We start from the raw sequence: 19723 nt of genomic DNA, 5'->3' as shown, positions 1-19723 counted from the left end.
AGGTCTGTGTCCGATAAGCCTTCACTCAAGATAATGCGTAACTTCTTACTGGACACCCAGGCCAAGGGTACCCCAGACCCAGACTCTCTGGCAAAAGCATTTTGCTGACAAGGACTTGCCTCAAGAACCCTGGCAGGGAGAGGCCAGGGTTCGAGGTCTGGCATTTGGTCTGGCATCTGTAGATGACCCCAGAAAGGAAAGAGACAGACTCTCTAAAAGAGAGGCCTGTACAACGCACAGGTTAGGACCAGAAGCTGGGCCAGGATGCTTGTGGCAGAAACCACTCCCCACTTCCCTAGCTCTCTGTGCCTCAGTTTCCTCATGGTAAATAAGAGATAGTAATATAACCTACTTCTTAAGGGTTAAGTAATGCTTTGAAATGCTAATTTCATGGAAAGTACAGGGCCTGGCTCATAATAAATAAATGTTATCAATTATTATTACTCTAAGATGGGAGCAGCCACAAGTATGATCAATCATTGATTTTGAACAATTGATTGTTCAAAATATTCAAACCCTTGGTTGCCCATTCCCCGCTCTGTAGAGCTCCTAACCCAGGCAATAATAGTGTCGGGCAGGCACACAAGCATGGGACAAGCACCTGCTAAAAATTCCTCGTGCAGTTCCGATTTGCACACTGCCCTCCCTCTGCTCCCCTCTCCAATTGTTGTAAGAATTATTGCAGTGCTCACACTTCAACAATGTAATTGTGTTCATGCCTGTGAAGGGATTCCAAGGGCAACTGCCCTCTCGCAGGGAGCTATGAGCAATCTGTGAAAGAAATATGCATATATTAGAATAAAAATGGGCGCCTGGGTGGCTCAGTCAATTGTCTGACTTCAGCTCAGGTCATGTCTCACGGTTTGGGAGTTCGAGCCCCACGTCGGGTTCTGTGCTGACGGCTCAGAGCCTGGAGCCTGCTTCGGATTCTGTGTCTCCTCCTCTCTCTGCCCCGCCCCCACTCACACTCTGTGTCTCTCAAAAAATAATTTTTTTTTTTAAAAAGAATAAAAGCAGAAAGCTGGAGAAAAGAGAGAGAAAATAAAGACACCCACCTATTAGAAGAGAAAGACCGGAAGTTGTAAGGCTCAGAGGCAGAGTATGTGCTCAAATGGAGAGAATCAGAGGGACTGTTAAAGGAAGGAAAATCCCACTCAAAACGCTGCATAGGAAGGGGGCAGAGCACTTCACTGTATTCGGTAGGTCAAACGAGATGCACCCCACACAGTTAGGTGTGAAATGCATAGATTTTGTCAGACCATGCATGTTTTTAAAAACCTTAGGTTTGGGGCGCCTGGGTGGCGCAGTCGGTTGAGCATCCGACTTCAGCCAGGTCACGATCTCGCGGTCCGTGAGTTCAAGCCCCGCGTCGGGCTCTGGGCTGATGGCTCAGAGCCTGGAGCCTGTTTCCGATTCTGTGTCTCCCTCTCTCTCTGCCCCTCCCCCGTTCATGCTCTGTCTCTCTCTGTCCCAAAAATAAATAAAACGTTGAAAAAAAAAATTAAAAAACCTTAGGTTTAAAAATCCATTTTTAGTAATTGTGTTATAACAGAAGAGCTCTTTGATTCAAACACACGGCACTTTTCCTCTGCCTCCTGCCTAAATCCTGGTAATTGTTTAGTTAGTGGCCAGGGAGTTAGTTTACACCACCACCGCCCTCTGCTCAGATTGGAATCCACACACACACACACACACACACGCACGCACAGCAGAGGACAAGCCAGTCAGTACAAGTAACATGCTGTCTCCTTCCCTGGATTAAGCTCACACGGGCCTCCAGGTGGCTGGATCTACCTGCTTTCCTTCTGGGCCTCAGCCTCCTTTTCCTTGGTGGGTAAGGGCGAATCCTCAAAGTCATAGGAGAAGAGGTGGAAGGGGCTGTGGGGCACATAGGGCAGCTTTTCTATGGTCGGTGATGCCTTCGGGGGGCCAGGCGCGGAGGAAGAGGGCCGGGAGGCAGAGGCAGGGGTCAGGGGTGGCAGCACGAGGGCAGGCCCAGAGGACCTGCTGCGCAAGGGGCCCCCCACTGCAGTGCTGGCTGGACATCGTTTTCCCTGGGAGGCGGCATTCGAAGCAGTAGGGAGAGCTGAGCTCTGGGGAGCAGCATCCTTTCCAGCAGGGCTCTGGTCAGAGGCAGAGCGAGCCTCTCTGCCGACCCAGCAGGGTGGAGGGCAAACAGGGAAGGAAAGGGAAGTGAAGGTTAGGAAAGAGAAAAACAGACACAAACCCCCCACTACTGCTACGGCCACTTAACTTCAGAATCCAGCTATGTTTTTTGAGCTGCAGCATGAAAGCTGGCCGGCTAACAGAAGCTTTGGTTTGTTCAAAAATCCTGGCGCCCTGAGCCTGTCCATCTGGGAGGCAAGACTTGCTGAGGGCAAGGACACATCCTTGCAAACCAGTATGGCATCTGGGCATTTCGGAGGCTTTTGTGTGGAGAATTTAACAGAGCCCCTAAGGCTCTTCTTCAATGGCTTCCCAAGCCTCCCCAGTTTCTCCCCAATGGTTGTGCTGGCACCTGAATTTCCACAATTTGAATTTCATTTCTTTCTCTTGGTCAAATCAAGGTTCTGTCCTCCTCCTAAAAAGCCCAGTCTTAAGGAAGAAGCATCCCCCAAGCCCCATACTTTAGGTCACGGCTTTCAGGTGCATTCTTGAAAGGAAGTATGGAAAAGGAAAAAGAAAAGAGATGCTAGTCTCTTGCCAGGAGTACCAAGAGCCAGCAAGGAGGGACTGGCATGATGAAGTCAAATTTTGCCCATTTCACACTTTTCCCACAACCTATCTCCACGACTAAGCCCATCTGGACTCCTTCAGGCAGCCCAATTCTGCCACAGTTATAAAACTTTTCCACCTTCACAGGACTGGATTTGGACCACTTAGATATTTTGAAATACACCCTTATAACCCGAGCATCTCCGTTAAACTCTGCATTTTTCAAAACCACAGTCCCTCTCTCAGAGAACTGGACTCCCAGCCATGCCCATTGGGAATCGGATGGGAGCTGTTTTCTCTCCTAGCTCAGATTCAGAGCTCCCTCTATATAGAAGGGCAGGGACATACCAGTTGCCCTGGCTCGAGGGGAGAATGGGATGAGAACTCACTGCAGTCTCAGCCCAGGTCTGGCACACACACACACACACACACACAGTGGGGACATGGGGTTGGCATACACAAAGCAGCAGGCAGGGCAAGCTGTGAAGGACACCAACCCAGCAGAAGTAAGCAGAATCTTTCTTGCCACTCTAAGGTCTGGTGGGATTATGCCAGGAAATAAATATATCCAGCTCAAAGTTAATGAGTGCCTTAGTAACTGTCAAGGTCAAGCCCCGGTATGCACAACTTCATTTCCTAAAACTGAAAAGCCTAACTGCAGTTTGTTCAAGAATGCCCTCCAGCATCAGGTCATAAAGAAAACAGACCTTTCAGGGGTGCCTGGGTGGCTCAGTTGGTTAAGTGTCCGACTTCGGCTCACGTCATGATCTTACAGCTCGTGAGTTCGAGCCCTACCATCAGGCTCTGTGCTGACAGCTTGGAGCCTGGAGCCTGCTTCAGATTCTGTGTCTCCCTCTCTCTCTGCCCCTCCCCTGCTCGTGTGCCGTCTCTCTCAAAAATAAATATTAAAAAAATTTTTTTAAAAGATCTTTCAAAACAGTAAATAACCATCTACCTATGTAAGTAACAATCCTATGTTAAGACAGCACATCAGGAGGGATGTTTTGAAGGTTACCCTTCAAAGTCAGATTCTTCTCTCTGGTCCTAGGTGCTGTCCCATGAGAATAGCCAAGGGGGGATGGGTTTGTGTAGGTGGGACAGAACATGTACATTTAAACACATATGGAGCCATACCAGTGTATTACTGATTTCTACATGATTCCCTGTGGTTAATTTTCAACCTAAGGTGGGACTACACACCAAACTTCCTCCCTTCCCAGAGCACCCGTAACTGAATACCATTCCCTTCAGGCATGGCAGCTCCAGATAGGAGAGGGGCTCTAATAGCAACCTTTCTTACCCCCCTCCCCCATTCTGACCTGTGTGGCTCACTCTTTGTGACTGGGCCATTCCTTCCCTCTCTCGGCACCCGCACCCTGCTGACTTCTTCCCAGACATTTATTTCCAAAGCAGGGAAACAATCACTAGTTTGTCAGATCACAGAAGATTCCACGGCCCCTGGGAATGGTGGGTGTCTCAGCACATCAAATGGCCACTTTTATGTGCACTCATGGTCTGGACAGAGAGGCCAGGCGGCAAAGAATCACACCGACTTTGAAGTTGGTAAGAAAGAGGTTTCACCCTAATTTATCTAAGATCTCTTTGATTTTGCTTATTTGCAGAAAAACAGTAAAGGAGTCCATTTGCAGTGGTAATCAATTAAATGAAAAAACATTCGACTTTAGAATTACTTTTGAATACTAGAAAATGAGATTGCCTGCGATCAATTTTTATTTTTTATAAACACATCATTTGGGGAAAATATCTATAAAATTAAAAAATATCTGCAAGGTGCCTGTATCTGTTAACGTTGCCTGAAGACAGAAAGAATGTATATTGGAAAGGTATGAGCAGAGGACAGTAAACTCCCTCAAAAGGCCGTAGAACCATGTTACTTATTCTGGGTATGAAAATAAATAACAGGAAAATTTTCTGGGCTGCAGGGGATGAAAAAGTACTCCTGTCCACTTGGATAAAAAGCAGAGCTGCATCATTAACATCGTAGCTACCTGTGCCAGTTTATCAAATATTACATTAGTAAAATTAGTAGGAAGAAGGAGACACATGGAATTATCCTTATTACAATGCTGGAAGAGTTAATAACATTTTCTGATCAGAGATGAACATCCTTCTAGTCACTGTCAATCTGACTAAGCCAAAGCACTAATGAGGGAGGGAGGAGCAGGGTGAGTTTTCCATAAAGCATCCTAAGGAAGGGAAAGTGTGGTTCTCTAATGAACACATGCTCAGTTATTTCTACAAAACTAGTCGCTGTGTGGCTCCGTGCTCAGGGAAAAGGTTTGCCAGTGGGAGCCAGTGAGGAAGGGAGACCTGAAAGGTGGCTGGCTGCAAACTACCTATTAGGAAGGAACCTCGGGCTATTAGTGGGAGCCTGGGAGTGTCCAGGCTCGGTACCTGTCCTTGCCCTGACAGGGGGCATCATCCTCTCTCTCTTCCTCTGAATTGGGCTCCGTGACTGGTTGCTCTTCTTCCTCCTCCTCCTCCTCCTCTTCCCTGAGACAAGGCAAGGCAAAGAGAAATGCACAGAGACAAGATGGAAAAGCAAGGTGAGTGTTACAAATGGGAAGATGAAACAAAAAACCAACCGGGCCAGCTGGCTGAGATGAAAAGGACACAGTCTGAGAGGAGACAGTTCTGAGATGAGGAAATCTGAATGTGGGCAGAGATACAATAACCCGGCACAGGCCGAATTTCTTTGTCAAGTTGGCTGGCTGCCGCTGCCCTGCTCCCCCCACCACGTGGTTCCGAGCAGGTTCCGGCCTCGGGCAGGACCCTGCTGTGGTTTTCCTCCTCCACACGGAACCATGCAGGAGTGTCCTTGGGGATGTCCAGCTCCCGCAGAAGGCACAGAGTCCTCACCTCACCATGCTGGTTAGAAACCACTGAGGGTCAGGCCAATCTGGAACTCACCTTCATGGCAGGGTGGGGGTGGGGGGACACATGGTTTACAAGCCACTCCCTCACTCTCAGTGTACGTGGTGCAGGGCACGCGGATCCACTTCCACCTGGAGGGTGGACAGGTGGCCCGGGTGGAGTCACAACTGTCACCTCTGGGATTTCTCCTGGTGCCTCCGGCGATGAGTAACCGTGAGGGTGGCCTAAGTGCGGGGCCGCCTGCTGTTCCTGGTGGAGGAAGGCTGCCTGCAGCCGACCCACGGCCCACGGAGAGCAGAGTGTGGGCGTGGGAGGTGGTGCAGGTAGCAATCCCACGACAAGTTTAACCCTTGGATCCGGTACTGCTGAAGCTCCGCCCTCGCCTTTCGCTAACGGAAGATAGTAAATTCTCACTTTTGCTTAAGACAGTTTAATTTGGGTGTTGTCCTTGCAGCTACATGAGTACAGGCCTCGATAACCGAGTCACTACCCTCCTTTGGGCTCTACGCCCTGTCAACACCTGACTCCTGCCATGGCCCACACGGAACACCTAGCCCAGGCCCCGTGGACATATCAATCCCTCGCGTTCTTGAACTCCAGTAACCTTCACCTTTTGTCACTTCAGCCCCTCCCACCCTGGACCTCACCATCAAACAGAACTGGTCCACCTTGGAGATCTTACATCCAAACCTCCTCCCCCACCCCACCCCTCCACGACCACAAGCCCTCATTCACCCCCTAGCTCTCATTCACCTCCCACCAGAGCTCCACTGTCATCTCCTCGTGGCCATCCTCTACCCTCTCAATGCTGCCAGCTCCTTCTCGCCCTCAGTCCTCCAGAATTCACCACTCCCCACCCCAGGCATCATTTTCCCAACATCTTCAACCCTTTTGCCCCCCACTGTCCTCCGCTTGTTTTCTCTTTTCACTGAAGTATAAAGTACATTCAGAAAAGTACACAAATCACTGAAGTTTCGCAAAATAAACACATCCATAAAACCAGCACTCCTCTAATGCTCCCTTCTGACTGCTTCCCTTCCCTCCCTCACTTCAGACAGCAGAGGTCAGTTAGCCTGGCCTGGTTTTCTTCTATCTACAAGGAATCATACCATATCCAGCTTCTTTTGTTCAACGTAACACTTGGGAGACTCATCTACACTGTTATAGGTCATTGCAGACCATTCATTCTCATCGTTATATAACACTCCCTTGTATGAATAGAGCACAATATAGTTTACCCATTCAACTGCTGATGATAACCAGACACTTTTCAGTTTGGGGTTATTTTGAACAGGGCTATTACGAACATTGTAGCACAGGTCTTTAATAGAACACATGTACATATTACTATGCAGTATGTTACCTAGGAATGACATTTATTGGTCATATGATATGCTTGGGTTCATCTTTATCAGGAACTGTTAAACAGTTTTTAAAAATGACCTGGTAGGGGCGCCTGGGTGGCTCAGTCAGTTAAGCGTCCGACTTTGGCTCAGGTCATAATCTCACGGTTCGTGGGTTCAAGCCCTGTGTGGGGCTCCGTGCTGACAGCTCAGAGCCTGAAGCCTGTTTCCAATTGTGCGTCTCCCTCTCTCCCTGCCCCTCCCCTGTTCACGCTTTGTCTCTGTCTCAAGAAAAAATAAACATTAAAAAAAATTTTTTTAAATGACCTGGTAAATTTAACTTCCCATAAGTAGTATATGAATACACTGCCTGCTCTACATCCTTGCCAAGATTTGGTGGTTTTTGTTTTTCTTTTTGAGTTTTGTCTGTTTCATTTTAGCCATCTAATCTGTGTGTAGCAACATCTCACTGTGATCTGAGTTTCCTTTCTCTGATGACTAGGGAAGCTGGGCACTTTTGTCATACTTTTCGGGATTCTCCATTCAGATATCCTCTTTTTGAAATATAAGTACTTCGCCCATTGTTTTAAATCCAGGTTGTATTTTTATTTTTGATTTGTACTTCTTTATATAATTTGGGGACAAGTCCTTCTGTCATACTTAATGTGTTGCAAGAATCTTTTCCCTCCCTGTGGGTTGCCTTTGGACTCACTTCACGGTGTCATTTTTTACTTTTTTTTTTTTAACGTTTATTCATTTTTGAGAGAGAGAACGAGAGAGAGAGCACAAGCGAGCATGAGAGGGTAAGGGGCAGAGATAGAGGGGGACAGAGGATCTGAAGTGGGCTCTGAGCTGACAGCAGAGAACCCAATGCAGGGATCGAACTCATGAACCATAAGATCATGACCTGAGCCAAAGTCAGAAGCTCAGGTGCCCCTCATGGTGGGTTTATTTATTTATTTTTTAAGTTTATTTATTTTTGAGAGAGACAGAGACAGAATGCGAGGGGGTTAGGGACAGAGAGAGAGGGAGATACAGAATCAGAAGCAGGATGCAGGCTCTGAACTGTCAGCACAGAGCCCAATGTGGGGCTTGAACTCACGGACCGCGAGATCATGACCTGAGCCGAAGCCGGCAGCTCAACCGACTGAGCCACCCACGTGCCCCAGTCATAGTGTTTTTTTAATAAACAAAAATTCTTAATCTTAATGAAGTCCTACTTATCTTTTTTGATAGTTAGTACCCTTTGTGTCCTGGTTTAAATTGTTTTGCCTACACCAAGGTCTCAGAGATATTCCCCTATGTATCCCTCTAAGCTTATTACCAAACTGTCTCCTTTGGGCTCAGCAGCTTCTGAGTCTGCACCAAACTGTCACATGACTTGTGTGTGCCATGGCTTTACTCTCATGAGTGGCAGGACACGACCAGGGCAGGCAGCACAATGACCTACTTGGAGGGCCCACTTCCAGAATGCCCCATGGTCAAAGCACTGGCCTTGCCCTCCCATCCAAATGGATGGAGAAAGAAATACTGCCTCACGGTATGCGGGAATTTCTATGCTTGATTTTAGTTTCAGACCGTGAAGAAATTAGTCAAACAGAATCATTTATGCTGATCATATTTAAGATGAAGAATAAGTTCAGACAATTTTGCTTTTCCCCTCACTGAATTTTCTCTTAAAGTAGAACTTAACTTTGTTTATATTTGTGCAGAAAGAATTCTGGGCCTTTGGGCCTTGTTTTTCAAATACCACTAGGGGTGTTTTGTTTTTAACTGATGGGGAGTTACTGCAGGGGACAGGTCTACTGTGAACCCAATAGGCACTTTCCTTTTTACAATAGTCTCAAACTGGAGACCACCCCTTCCACGTTGGAAAAGACACTGAGAGGCCCATAGTCTGACCAATTCTGTAGGGCAGAGTTTTCTTCAAAGCCAACCTTACTTCCCAAATTTGGGTCTCAGGCTGATATCACATTTCTTAGGCTTCAAAAACCAAACAACCAAACAACACAAACACAACCAAACAGGAGCACCTGGGTGGTTCAGTCAGTTAAGCATCTAAATTTGGCTCAGGTCATGATCTCAAGGTTCCTTAGTTCACCACCCGAGTCGGGTTCTGTGCTGACAGCTTGGAGCCTGGAGCCTGCTTTAGATTCTGTGTCTCTCCCTCTCTCCCTGCCCCTCCCCTACTTGCTCTCTGTCTCTGTCTCTCTAAAATAAATAAGCATTTAAAAAAAATTAAACAAACAGGACATTGAATGTTGCTGAGCCTTTCAAAAGTACAACAGAAACATTTAAAACAGTATTAAAGTATATTCTAGGGCCAAAATACTATGGGTGAGGAAAAGTAAAGCCACAAATTCAGAGAAGGCATTTCAGCACACCTAACAGACATAAACTCATATCAAAAATATACAAAACATATTTTAAAAATAAAAACACAACTATAAAATTGTGCAAAACATATGATCATGGCCCATAAACATGTATGAAGAGATAGCTTAACCTATCAATCAGGACATATAAATTAAGACCACAATGAGATACCATCTTATCTCTGCTTGGAAAAATTAAGATGTCTGGAAACACCAAGCGCTGAAGAGACTATAGGTCGTCTGACTCACATATTGCTGACAGGAGTGTGCACTTAGGAAAAAGAACGTATATTTTTTATCATGTCAAGTTAAATTCCTGTACCATGAGCCAGCAGTGCCACTGCTTGATGGCACTACTATACCCCAGAGCAGTGCTTCTGACTAGGGTGATTCATCCCCCAGGGGACATTTGTCAATGGAGATCTTTTTAGTTGTCACGACTGGGGAGCAGGTGCTACCGTCTCCTGGCAGGTAGAGGCCAAGGATGTTGCTAAATATCTTGCAAAGGTACAGGACCATCCCCTGCGACAAAGAAAAATTCAGTCCAAAATGTCAGTACTGCCAAGGTTGAAAAACCCTCCCTAGAGATACTGAAACACTCGTGCACCAAGATAGGAGTCTAAAAATATTCTCAGCAGCACTTTTTGTAATTGCCAAAAAATGGAAACAACCCAAATGCTCACTGGCAACAAAAACAATCAACAGGTTGTGGTATATTCCAAGCAGTGAAAATAGAGGACAGTTGACTTCACGTGACAATATGGACAAACAGGAGCTGCATAATGTGGAGAAAAGAAGCGCAAAAAGGAACAATAAATATGACCTTCCTGAAAGTTCATAAAGGCAAAACTGTAGGGTGGGTTTAGTTACATGTTTGTTACTACTACGAAACAACAAAAAACCTGATAACGATAGACAAGATTTCAGAGTGCGGGTTACCCAGGCACAGAGATGGGAAAGACGGAAGTGCATGGATGGATAGAAGTTATGGGAAACGCTCTGGGTTTTTAGCCAGGCCATAGTCTCATTGGTGTCCTTTATACCAATAAGTAAATTGTACACACAAATAAGCTAGAAGAGGAACACATCTGGACCAGCAAATGATAAAGTACCATAAACCAAAAATTATGAATGATCCAACGCCATACAATTGTGATTTTTACAACAATTTTTTAAAGTTGTAGGTTCACAGTAAAATTGAGATGATGTAGAGATTTCCCATAAATAGGTAACAACAATTTTTTTCAAAAGCAAAAAATTTTAACTACAGGGCAAGAGGGCCCTCTCCCTTTATCCAACAAATATTTATTGAACACTTATTATGTGCAAGACTCTGGTTCCCACCCTTGGAGCTTACAGACCCATGGGGGGAAAGACATTGAACAACTAAATGTACCAAGAAGTATTCACCTGGGGAGTGGGGAGCTGACTGGCCGTGAAAGTGAGAATTCCACACAATGCTCTTGGGGTGAAACTCAGAAGGCCAAGGAGGGACTGACCAGAGGACAAGAAGAACTTTTGCACATGACATTGCCCTACTCAAGCCTTAGGATTCAGTCCAATTTACCCAGCCAATACTCTAACCCCCTCTACCATCTCTCCAACTTCATCTCCTACGCTCCCTTCCTGTACCTCCCTATTCCAGTCTTCATCAGTCTGTTGAGGTTTCCACCCAATGCCCACAGTATGTCAGCTTCAGGGCCCCTGCAGGAGCCACTTCCCTGACTACAATGACTCCTCCAGCTACTTTTCTGGGGAACCAGACCCCCAGGGACATCCAGGAAATATGTGCTGTCTGTTGCAGTTCTTTGGCACTGTGGACCTAGCATGACGCACAGCACAGAGGCACTTGCTAAGGGTGGTCAAAGAACAAGATTGACAAGAACAGGGGCACCTAGGTGGCTCAGTTGGTAAAGCGTCTGACTTCGGCTCAGGTCATCTTGCAGTTTGTGAGTTCGAGCCCTGCATCAGGCTCTGTGCTGACAGCTCAGAACCTGGAGCCTGCTTTCGATTCTGTGTCTCCCTCTCTCTCTGCCCCTTCCCTGCTCATGCTCTGTCTTTCGCTTTCAAAAATAAACATTAAAAAAAAAAAAAAGACTGGCAAGAACAGAGATATAATCTCAGAGACCTCCCGCTTTGCAAAAGAGAAAGATGAGGTCCAGAGAGAGCAAGTTCACACAACCGGCCAAGAAGACCTCTAGTCTCCTGATATCCAGGCTAATGTCTTTTTTTTTTTTAAGTTTATTTATTTATTTTGAGAGACAGAAGAGAGTGCAAGCAGGGGAGGGGCAGAGAGAGGGAGAGTAAGAATCTCAAGTAGGCTCTGCACTGTCAGCACAGAGCCCGAACGCACGAACCATGAGATCATGACCTGAGCCGAAATCAAGAGTCGAAGCCTAACCGACTGAGCCACCCAGGCACCCCCAGCCTAAGGTCCTTCCTACCAGCCAGCTTACCCCCTGAAACCAAAGCAGAATCTCCACTGGTTTCATCACTCTACCATCACTGCACTATTCTTCCAAAGCAACTATTCTTCTCCTGCACTGTGCTCAATCCTCCCTCCTCTTGCACGGCACAGACAACATGATACACAGCATACTAGAACAATGGGCAAAGCTGCTTATGGGGCCCAGTTACCCCAGACCTGCCCGGTTGCCCTGAGGAGATCAGTGTCTTGACATAAGTACGACACTTGACATAGGTATGACATTTGAGGCAACTAATTGGAAAGCTCTGTCAGAAGGTTTCGATAAGATAAGAAGGTTTAGATAAGAAGGTTTAGATAAGAAGGTTTAGATAAGGTTTATATGCTCCATTTAGTTCTGTAAAATGTACATGACTTATCAAAATTAGACGAAAAAGAATCTCTTAGAAATGTTTTGTTAAATTTATGACAGAGAAAGCGTCCCCTTGGGCTCCGTCCGCATCACTCTGTGTTAACAAATACTTAAACCAGTTTGAATTTAGCTTTGTGGTGACTCACACTTTCTGTTAACTTTAAGACTGTTTCTAGGTTACCAAGGGCCAAGATGAGATTTGAAAATTTCCAATTAGTGATCTTAATCAGTTAAGACACATATCTGACCAAGTGAAGCAGTGATTTCATTCAAAAATAGTTTTATTAGCCACTAAAAAAAAAAAAAAAAAGCTTCCCTTAAAAGATTTTTGCCAGCCAAAAGAATGAAAAGACATTTAACTGAGCCCAGCTGTTGCTGATGTTTCCATGGTGAGAACCCAAAGTTAGACAGGAAAGTATTTATTGTCCCTGTAGCATGCAAAGTTTAGAAGGAGTATGAAGCACAGGCCATGGATACTGAATATACCTAAGAAATGGACCACTGGCCAGAATCTTCATGCATAAGCCATTATTTTGTTATTCTGCTTTATTTAAGTTTATTTTGAGAGAGATAGCCTGCGCAGGAGGGGCAGAGAGAGAGAGAATTCCAATCAGGCTCTCCAGTGTCAGTGCAAGGAGCCTGATGTGGGGCTCAAACTTACAAGTCATGAGATCATGACCTGAGCCGAAATCAACAGTTGGACGCTTAACCGACTGAGCCACCCAGGTGCCCCTTGATACTGCTTCAGAATAAAATACTAATGGATCCAACACACTCTTTCTGCTGAAAACAGTTTAATATAATAGAATTCCAGTCTGTAGAGTATAAACAACAATAGGAAAAAATGCATTAGCTAAGTTGCAACCAATTCAGGTGTAAAGCAAATCAATTCAATGATACCTATAGGCAGTGAGGTGCCTCACTACTTTATGCAGACTTTGATTTTATGTTAAAAAAAAACCAAAAACCTTTATTCTAAGCCACAGATACTAGTAAACTCTGTTAAATGTCCCTTAGAGGTCTAGGAGAGAAGTGAAACCAGGATAAAGGGAGAATGGAATTCTCTATGAACTTTTGAAAACAGAAGAGACGCCAAGTCCGAGGCTGAGGTTTCAAGATGGCTGCCTCCAGAGGTGAAAACAGCCCTGCCTTGGGTCTGGCTTGGCTTCCTACTTATCTCACCCATACAATAAAGTGGAAAAGCAGAAAGGGAGCCCCCAGCTCTGGCAGCCTGTGAAAGCTGAAGACACATAATCGTGTGGCCATGAGACAAGTTCTCCCATTTCCAGAAGTTATGCCACTATATGTAGTCTCATATGTGTTTACTGGTTAAGCTTAATTTTAAATATTTCAAGTAATGGCCCCTCTCACACACACATTCTGTGTCATGTTTTTCACAAACGGGAAGAGAAGTATACTGAAGAGTAAAAAACCTTTAGTTGTCAATCAGGGCAACAGGATGTGTGTGTGTCTTTGAGAAGCACACCCCAAATGTAATCACCATAAGGAAGCCAATGTGTTTCAGAGTTTGTGTGCAGTAATAACTTTCTAACTCATGACTCAGTTTGATTCTAGAATTCTAATGGCCTTTTCACATGCTTTGGACTTGAACCCACCAGAGTCAACTCTTAATATGGCAATAAAGTACACATAATTGACACCTGGAGATAAACCTCAAATCTTATATTTCAGCCAGGGTTTTTCTCAACAACCTCATCTTCTATTTTCTACCCCCTCAAGTCATGCCTCCAAATTACCAAGAGTAACCACATGACCTTGTCTGGGTAGCATTCGCTTTCCACTTCACTGGCCGTCCACTGGTGAGGATGCCAATGAAGAATGAATTGTACAAAAAGGAGGTAATAAGAAGAGAAAAAAAGAACAGCAAAGGGCCAGAATTACCTACAAAGATTATTGCCAAAGGAACTGGGCACGTGCCACCAGTCCACACGTTGCCCTGCATAATCACACAGTTTCCACAATGTTCCGGTTTGGGGCGCAGCCTTGTCCGAGAGGGAGGTCCAGCCAGCAGTGATGACCACTGAGTCTTTCTCTACTGTGGGCCTCAAATTCTCCACGGCAGAAAGAAACCTCCAGCCTAGTGATCCTCACCCTTGAGATACATTATTTTAAAATGTTAGTGCTCAGGTCCCACCTTCAGAAATTGTATTCAACTAGTTTGAGGTGTAGCCTGACCATAGGTGATTTTCAGTGCTGCACACGGTTGAGGACCACTGCCTTAGTCCAAGGTACCAATGTTTTTCAGTAGTTCTGCATCAACGGCTACCACCCAGGGTCCCACGAGCCACTTTTCCTCACCTCCAATCGGATCCCCACCAGGAAGACAAGCATCTCTTCAGATGTGCGTGGCTAAGCTTTACATGCCAAATAACCACCAGACTCTGTGCTTTGGTTTCCAAGGTCCTCATGACTTCACCTGTTTTCTCTGTAACCTCATCTCTGTGTCACCTCTCTGTCCCCATCCACACTCTATAACCTTGTCTCCTCCTAAGACTCCTGTTCACTACCCGGGGCCATCAAGCTCTTTCCTCCCTTTGCCCTGTGAACGTGGCATTCCCTCGGCCCAGTGAGTTCTTCTTAACCTTGAAAATATAGCCTAAATGCCAGAAGAGACATCTTGGACGACCTTCATCCTACTATCCTTCTTTCTAAAGAACCTTTTAAAATTAATATGCAATTACAGGAACATCTGCTTCCTTCAAAAAGTTGAATATTACTGGGGACCCTGGGTGGCTCAGTCGGTTAAACCTCCAACTTCAGTTCAGGTCATGATCTCGCAGTTTGCCAGGTCGAGCCCCACATCGGGCTCTGTGCTGACAGCTCAGAGTCTGGAGCCTGCTTCGGATTCTGTGTGTTCCTCTCCCTTTCTGCCTCTCCCCAGCTCATGCTCTCTCTCAAAAATAAACATTAAAAAAAAAAAGGAGAATATTACTGATAAAAATGAAGTCCCCTTGCATCAGAGATAACCACTGCTAAAAATCAGGTGAGAAAATAAGCAGGTTAAAAAATTTTTAACATATATTATACTACAATCTTTTTATACAGCAACTGACATAATAAGTGGGTTGGTACTTCTGAGATGGTACATTTCCTGTAACCGCTGGCTGCATTCCATAATCTGTTTAGTCCATGTGGCACTTACCTAGCCGTTCCTCAGCTCTTTGCCCTTACAACTGCTCTTCCTGTCCATAACCTTGTGTCCTTCTGCAAGTTCTCCTCAAGGGTATATCCTCATACCCCTAAGACCCTCCATCACACAGCCCTGTTTACTTCCTTCAAAAGCCCTCTTCCCAAGCTTCCCACATTTACTTGCTGCAATAATTACGCGCCCACTGTCTGAGGCTTCAGGAGGGTCATTTGTACCATTTCGGCTCAGAACCAGGAAGGTGGCAGGCACAAGAACATATGAGCTGAGTGAAGAATGCATCAATATGATTCTTCTTTCCTTTAGCCCATCAATTAGTATTTCTGCCACAAACTCAAGGCAGTAATCGTAATATAAAATTTCAATACTAAGAAGTCGGTTAATGTAAGGCTACTCTGAAATGACTTGCTCAGTACTGGGGATTTCTCTCCTGGAGGCATGGCGGCTTGCTCATTTCCTTACAGACATGAGCTATTATGATGTGGACCCAAGTCCCAAGTCCCAGCCATTTTTTTTTTTTTTTTTTTTTTTTTTTTTTTTTTTTTTTTTTTTTACAAACACAAAGGTACCTCATCTTGGTTTCATGTTTTTTTCTCCATGATCAAAATTATTTACCTTCCTATTTGGAAGAGCATTTTACAAAGCTTGTCACAGGTGAAAAAAAAAGTTTTTAAGTATCTTCTCAAGTCTAGGAAGTCAGTATTTGTTTCAGTTTGGAGGCTTGGCACGGACAGAGTCACAATACCCTCTGTCCCACTCATACTCTGCCCTGTCCTGAGACCTCTGGGAGACAGATACCTGCACGCAGCAGGCCCTGACCGCCACTTCCCCCGTGGGGGCCCATCTCTAGCCATTTTTAATCTCATGTTTATAAAATCAGAACCACATAGTTGGGGGGGGAAAAAAACTCTCAGGAATGGAACTGTTTTTCTGGGGCAATGTGAATACCGTAGTTGAATATTCCTGAAGTGTGATATAATTGTCTCTGAATTCCTGAGTTAATGTGTCTTTGGGAAGCATGCTCCATCACAATCATCAAAAGGCATTTGGGCTGCAGATACCTGTCCCAGATGTGCCCAGGCTTCCTTGAATTCTCCAGGGCACTCTCAGAAGACAAGGCTGGCTTCCCTCTTGGCTAAGCCTCCCTGGGATCCCTCCAAGGAAAGCAGGCTGGAGGGTGGAGGATGGGGGTTGGTGGGGGAGTAAAATTCACTCATTTACTCTTTTTATTTAACATACTCTAGGGGTGCCTGGGTGGCTCAGGCGGTTGAGCACCCAACTTCAGCTCAGGTCATTATCTCACAGTTTGTGGGTTCGAACCCCGCATCAGGCTCTGTGCTGACAGCTCAAAGCCTGGAGCCTACTTCAGATTCTGTGTCTCTCTCTCTCTCTCTCTCTCTCTCTCTCTCTCTCTCTCTGCCCCTCCCCCGTTCCTGCTCTGTCCCTGTCTCTCAAAAATAAATAAATGTTAAAAAAAAATTAACATACTCTGTGCAGAGCATCCTCATGCTAAGCACTTTACCTGGCTTACTCCTTGAATTCTCACAGGGGCTTCTGACGTTGGTACTATTATTGGATGAGGATCTGAGGCACAGAGTGGGTAAGGAGTTTCCCCAGAGTCACACAGCTAGTAAGCCAGGATCTGAGCCCAAGCAAGTAGTCCAACTCTAGCATCTAAGCTCCTAACCACTATGCTACTTCTGCTATGATAATTTCTTTGTGGCTGGGGGGTGGGAAGCGTCTTCTAGGTAAGGACAGGAAGAAGTCACTAATCCTTCCTTCTTCCAGATTCTTTCCTGAACATCCATGGTTTTCCTACTGAATTCATGAGCAATGGTGTGCCTACCAGCTCTCAGTCCTTGCCCATCTCACCAAGGTCCCTTCCCACCAGGAGGTTCAATGACACCTTGACGTAGGGCACCATGAGACATATTTGGACCATAACTACATGAGACATATTTGGGCCATGGCTACAGCCCATGTTAATTTTGGTCAGTTTCTGAGCTGTAAAAATAATCTCACTTAGAAGTAAATATTTTTTCAGCATGAATACAATGCTCCTGAGATCACAGTCAGCATGTTGAGCACGTGCTGTGAGACAAGAATGACGTCAGGCCAGGTCTCTCTTTCCTTGGGCCTTCCCTCTTCAATTTCCAAAGCCTATTCCCAAAAGGCTCTCTTGCAAAACGAGACCAGCCTCACTTCTGGCTGCTCTTTCTTTTCTGCCATGTCAGATTTGGCCTCTTCAAGCTACATTTTCAGGGTTTTATCTCCCTGTTCGTTCAACCTTTATCAATGCAGAAATACCACCAAGCTTCTTCCACAGACTCTTGTCAAGCAGAGGCAATCGCGTTCCTCCTTGCATGACTGGATTCAAACAGCTCCCTCACTAATCATTAGAACACCCCTGCTCCATTTCCAAAGGGATCCTGGGAATTGCATGAGACAGACACGCACTCTTTGGAGGGGCCACCCATACCCACACCAGCATGGACTACCAAGGAAAATCCAGCTCCGCTAGAAAGGGCTTTGAACATTCAGAACATGGATGGGTAGGTGTGCATTATAGGAAACATGGTATATGTGTAGGTCAAGGGGAAGCAGGCTTGACACTGAAAGAAAATTCCCAAAGCAAGTCAGAGATTTAACGAGACACAAGGACCTTTCCTTCTCTTTGAAATGTACTCACTATGGCTCCCACAGTAAAGGCTGTCTCTTCCTGAAACATCGCACCATGGCGGCCCACTCTAGCTTGAAAAATATTTACCCTTGAGAACAACCAATTTCAAGGTTCATTGACTTGAACTTCTTGGCACCAGCACGTCACTAGATGCTGATTCTACACGTTGTTTTCCAGGGTTAGATAACCAGCCACTGCCACGCTCACTTGCTCTTTCCCTGGGTTATGGCGTCTCAGTCCAGACTTCAACTGTCACCTACACGTACTCGAGTTCCAGAAGCATCTACCCAACTGACTTGTGACAACCCACTGACACACTTAATGCCCAAAGCTTGCAAAGTGGCCTGACAGCCACCTCATGATGCTGGACCACTGGCTGCCTGGGAATCCCCCACAACCCTTCTTCTCACCACAAAATGCACTCGCCATCCTGCAAACAACAACATCCTCCCTGAGTCTCCTCACCTGCTCCTACTCGCCACTCTCCTGGTCACAGCCTGAGCCAGGCCCTTTCCTGACCTGTTGGCATAGCCTCACCCATCTCTCTGTTTGCCATCTTCTCTCCACTCCTCAGAGTGGTCTCACCGGAACACAACCCTGATCACACATCACTTAAAATTCATCAGTAGCTATGTTCAGTGTTAAAGATAAAATATTGCCAGTTTCTTCAGAACCTAGAAAGATCCCCAAATTCAGTGTGGCAAAGTTCCAAATACATACAGATACTGGTCGAATCACTACGTTGTGCGCACGGAAATAATATAATAGAGTATGTCAATTATACTTCAATTAAAAAAAAAAAGCAGCAAAGGGGGTATATGTGTGGCTCAGTCCGTTGATCATCTGACTCTTGAGTTTAGCTCAGGTCATGATCTCATGGTTTGTGGGATTGAGTTCCACATCAGGCTCTGTGCTGAGCATGGAGCCTGCTTGGGATTCTCTCCCTTCCTGTTTGACCCCTCTCCCAAATATATATATATATTTTTTTTAAGTTTAAAAAAGCAGCAAAGTCCAGGGGCACCTGGGTGGCTCAGTCGGTTAAGGGTCTGACTTCAGCTCAGGTTATGATCTCGCAGTCCCTGAGTTCGAGCCCTGCATCGGGCTCTGTGCTGACAGCTCAGAACCTGGATTGTGCTTCGGATTCTGTGTCTCCCTCTCTCTCTGCCCCTCCCCAACTCACACGCGCTCACTCTCTCGCTCTCTCGCTCTCAAAAGCAAACATACATCAAAAAAAAAAAAAAAACCACTTAAATTTAAAAACCAGCAAACTCCAAATCCCCAAGAAATCTGCAATCTAGTCACAGTGACATTTTGAGAAACCAGAGATCCTGCAGATCCTGCCCCAGAAACCAGAAGGAGCTTTGCAAAGCTGCTTCTTCCTCAGGCCTCAATGCTGCTGCCTTTTCCTGTAGTTTCTGCCAGTTTCAAGCTCACACCCCTTGGCCCCCAGGGCTCTCCCCTCCTACCACCCCTTACTATTCAACACTCAGGAAACCAGAAAGAGCCTTCTGGACACTAAATGGTAAATACTGAATGGCTGGCTGTATTCCAGTCGTACCTACCTCACAAGGTCACATCCCTTTTGTTGGTGAAGCCTGTTTATAACAAATCATTTGCCTCAGATAAATCTTCCTAGGCAGCCACTTGCCGCTCACGGTACCAGTGGTTGTTAACCTGGCTGTTGTGAAATCCTCTAGCATGTTTATGCCAGT

General features: G+C 45.7%; 1 protein-coding gene across 16 annotated transcripts in view; it reads right to left on the bottom strand.

The window, feature by feature from the left end:
• Window positions 1–19723, bottom strand: part of FHOD3 (formin homology 2 domain containing 3) — a 476592-nt gene that overhangs the window by 120624 nt on the left and 336245 nt on the right. For 6 of the 16 annotated variants that reach the window (XM_043558622.1, XM_043558624.1, XM_043558627.1 and 3 more), the window contains 3 exons: window positions 5131–5229; window positions 1795–2148; window positions 1056–1130 (listed from right to left, as the gene is read on the bottom strand). The exons of 5 other annotated variants lie outside the window; for them this stretch is intronic. In XM_043558622.1, the coding sequence (XP_043414557.1) occupies window positions 1056–1130; window positions 1795–2148; window positions 5131–5229 (528 nt within the window). The remainder of the gene's footprint in view (window positions 1–1055; window positions 1131–1794; window positions 2149–5130; window positions 5230–19723) is intronic. 5 more of the 16 variants (XM_043558626.1, XM_043558638.1, XM_043558628.1 and 2 more) reach the window with 4 other exon arrangements.

The sequence above is a fragment of the Prionailurus bengalensis genome, chromosome D3 (assembly GCF_016509475.1).
Source record: "Prionailurus bengalensis isolate Pbe53 chromosome D3, Fcat_Pben_1.1_paternal_pri, whole genome shotgun sequence".
Lineage (NCBI taxonomy): Eukaryota > Metazoa > Chordata > Mammalia > Carnivora > Felidae > Prionailurus > Prionailurus bengalensis.
The sequence above is the reverse complement of the archived record's forward strand: the minus strand, read 5'-3'. Positions and strand labels throughout refer to the sequence as shown.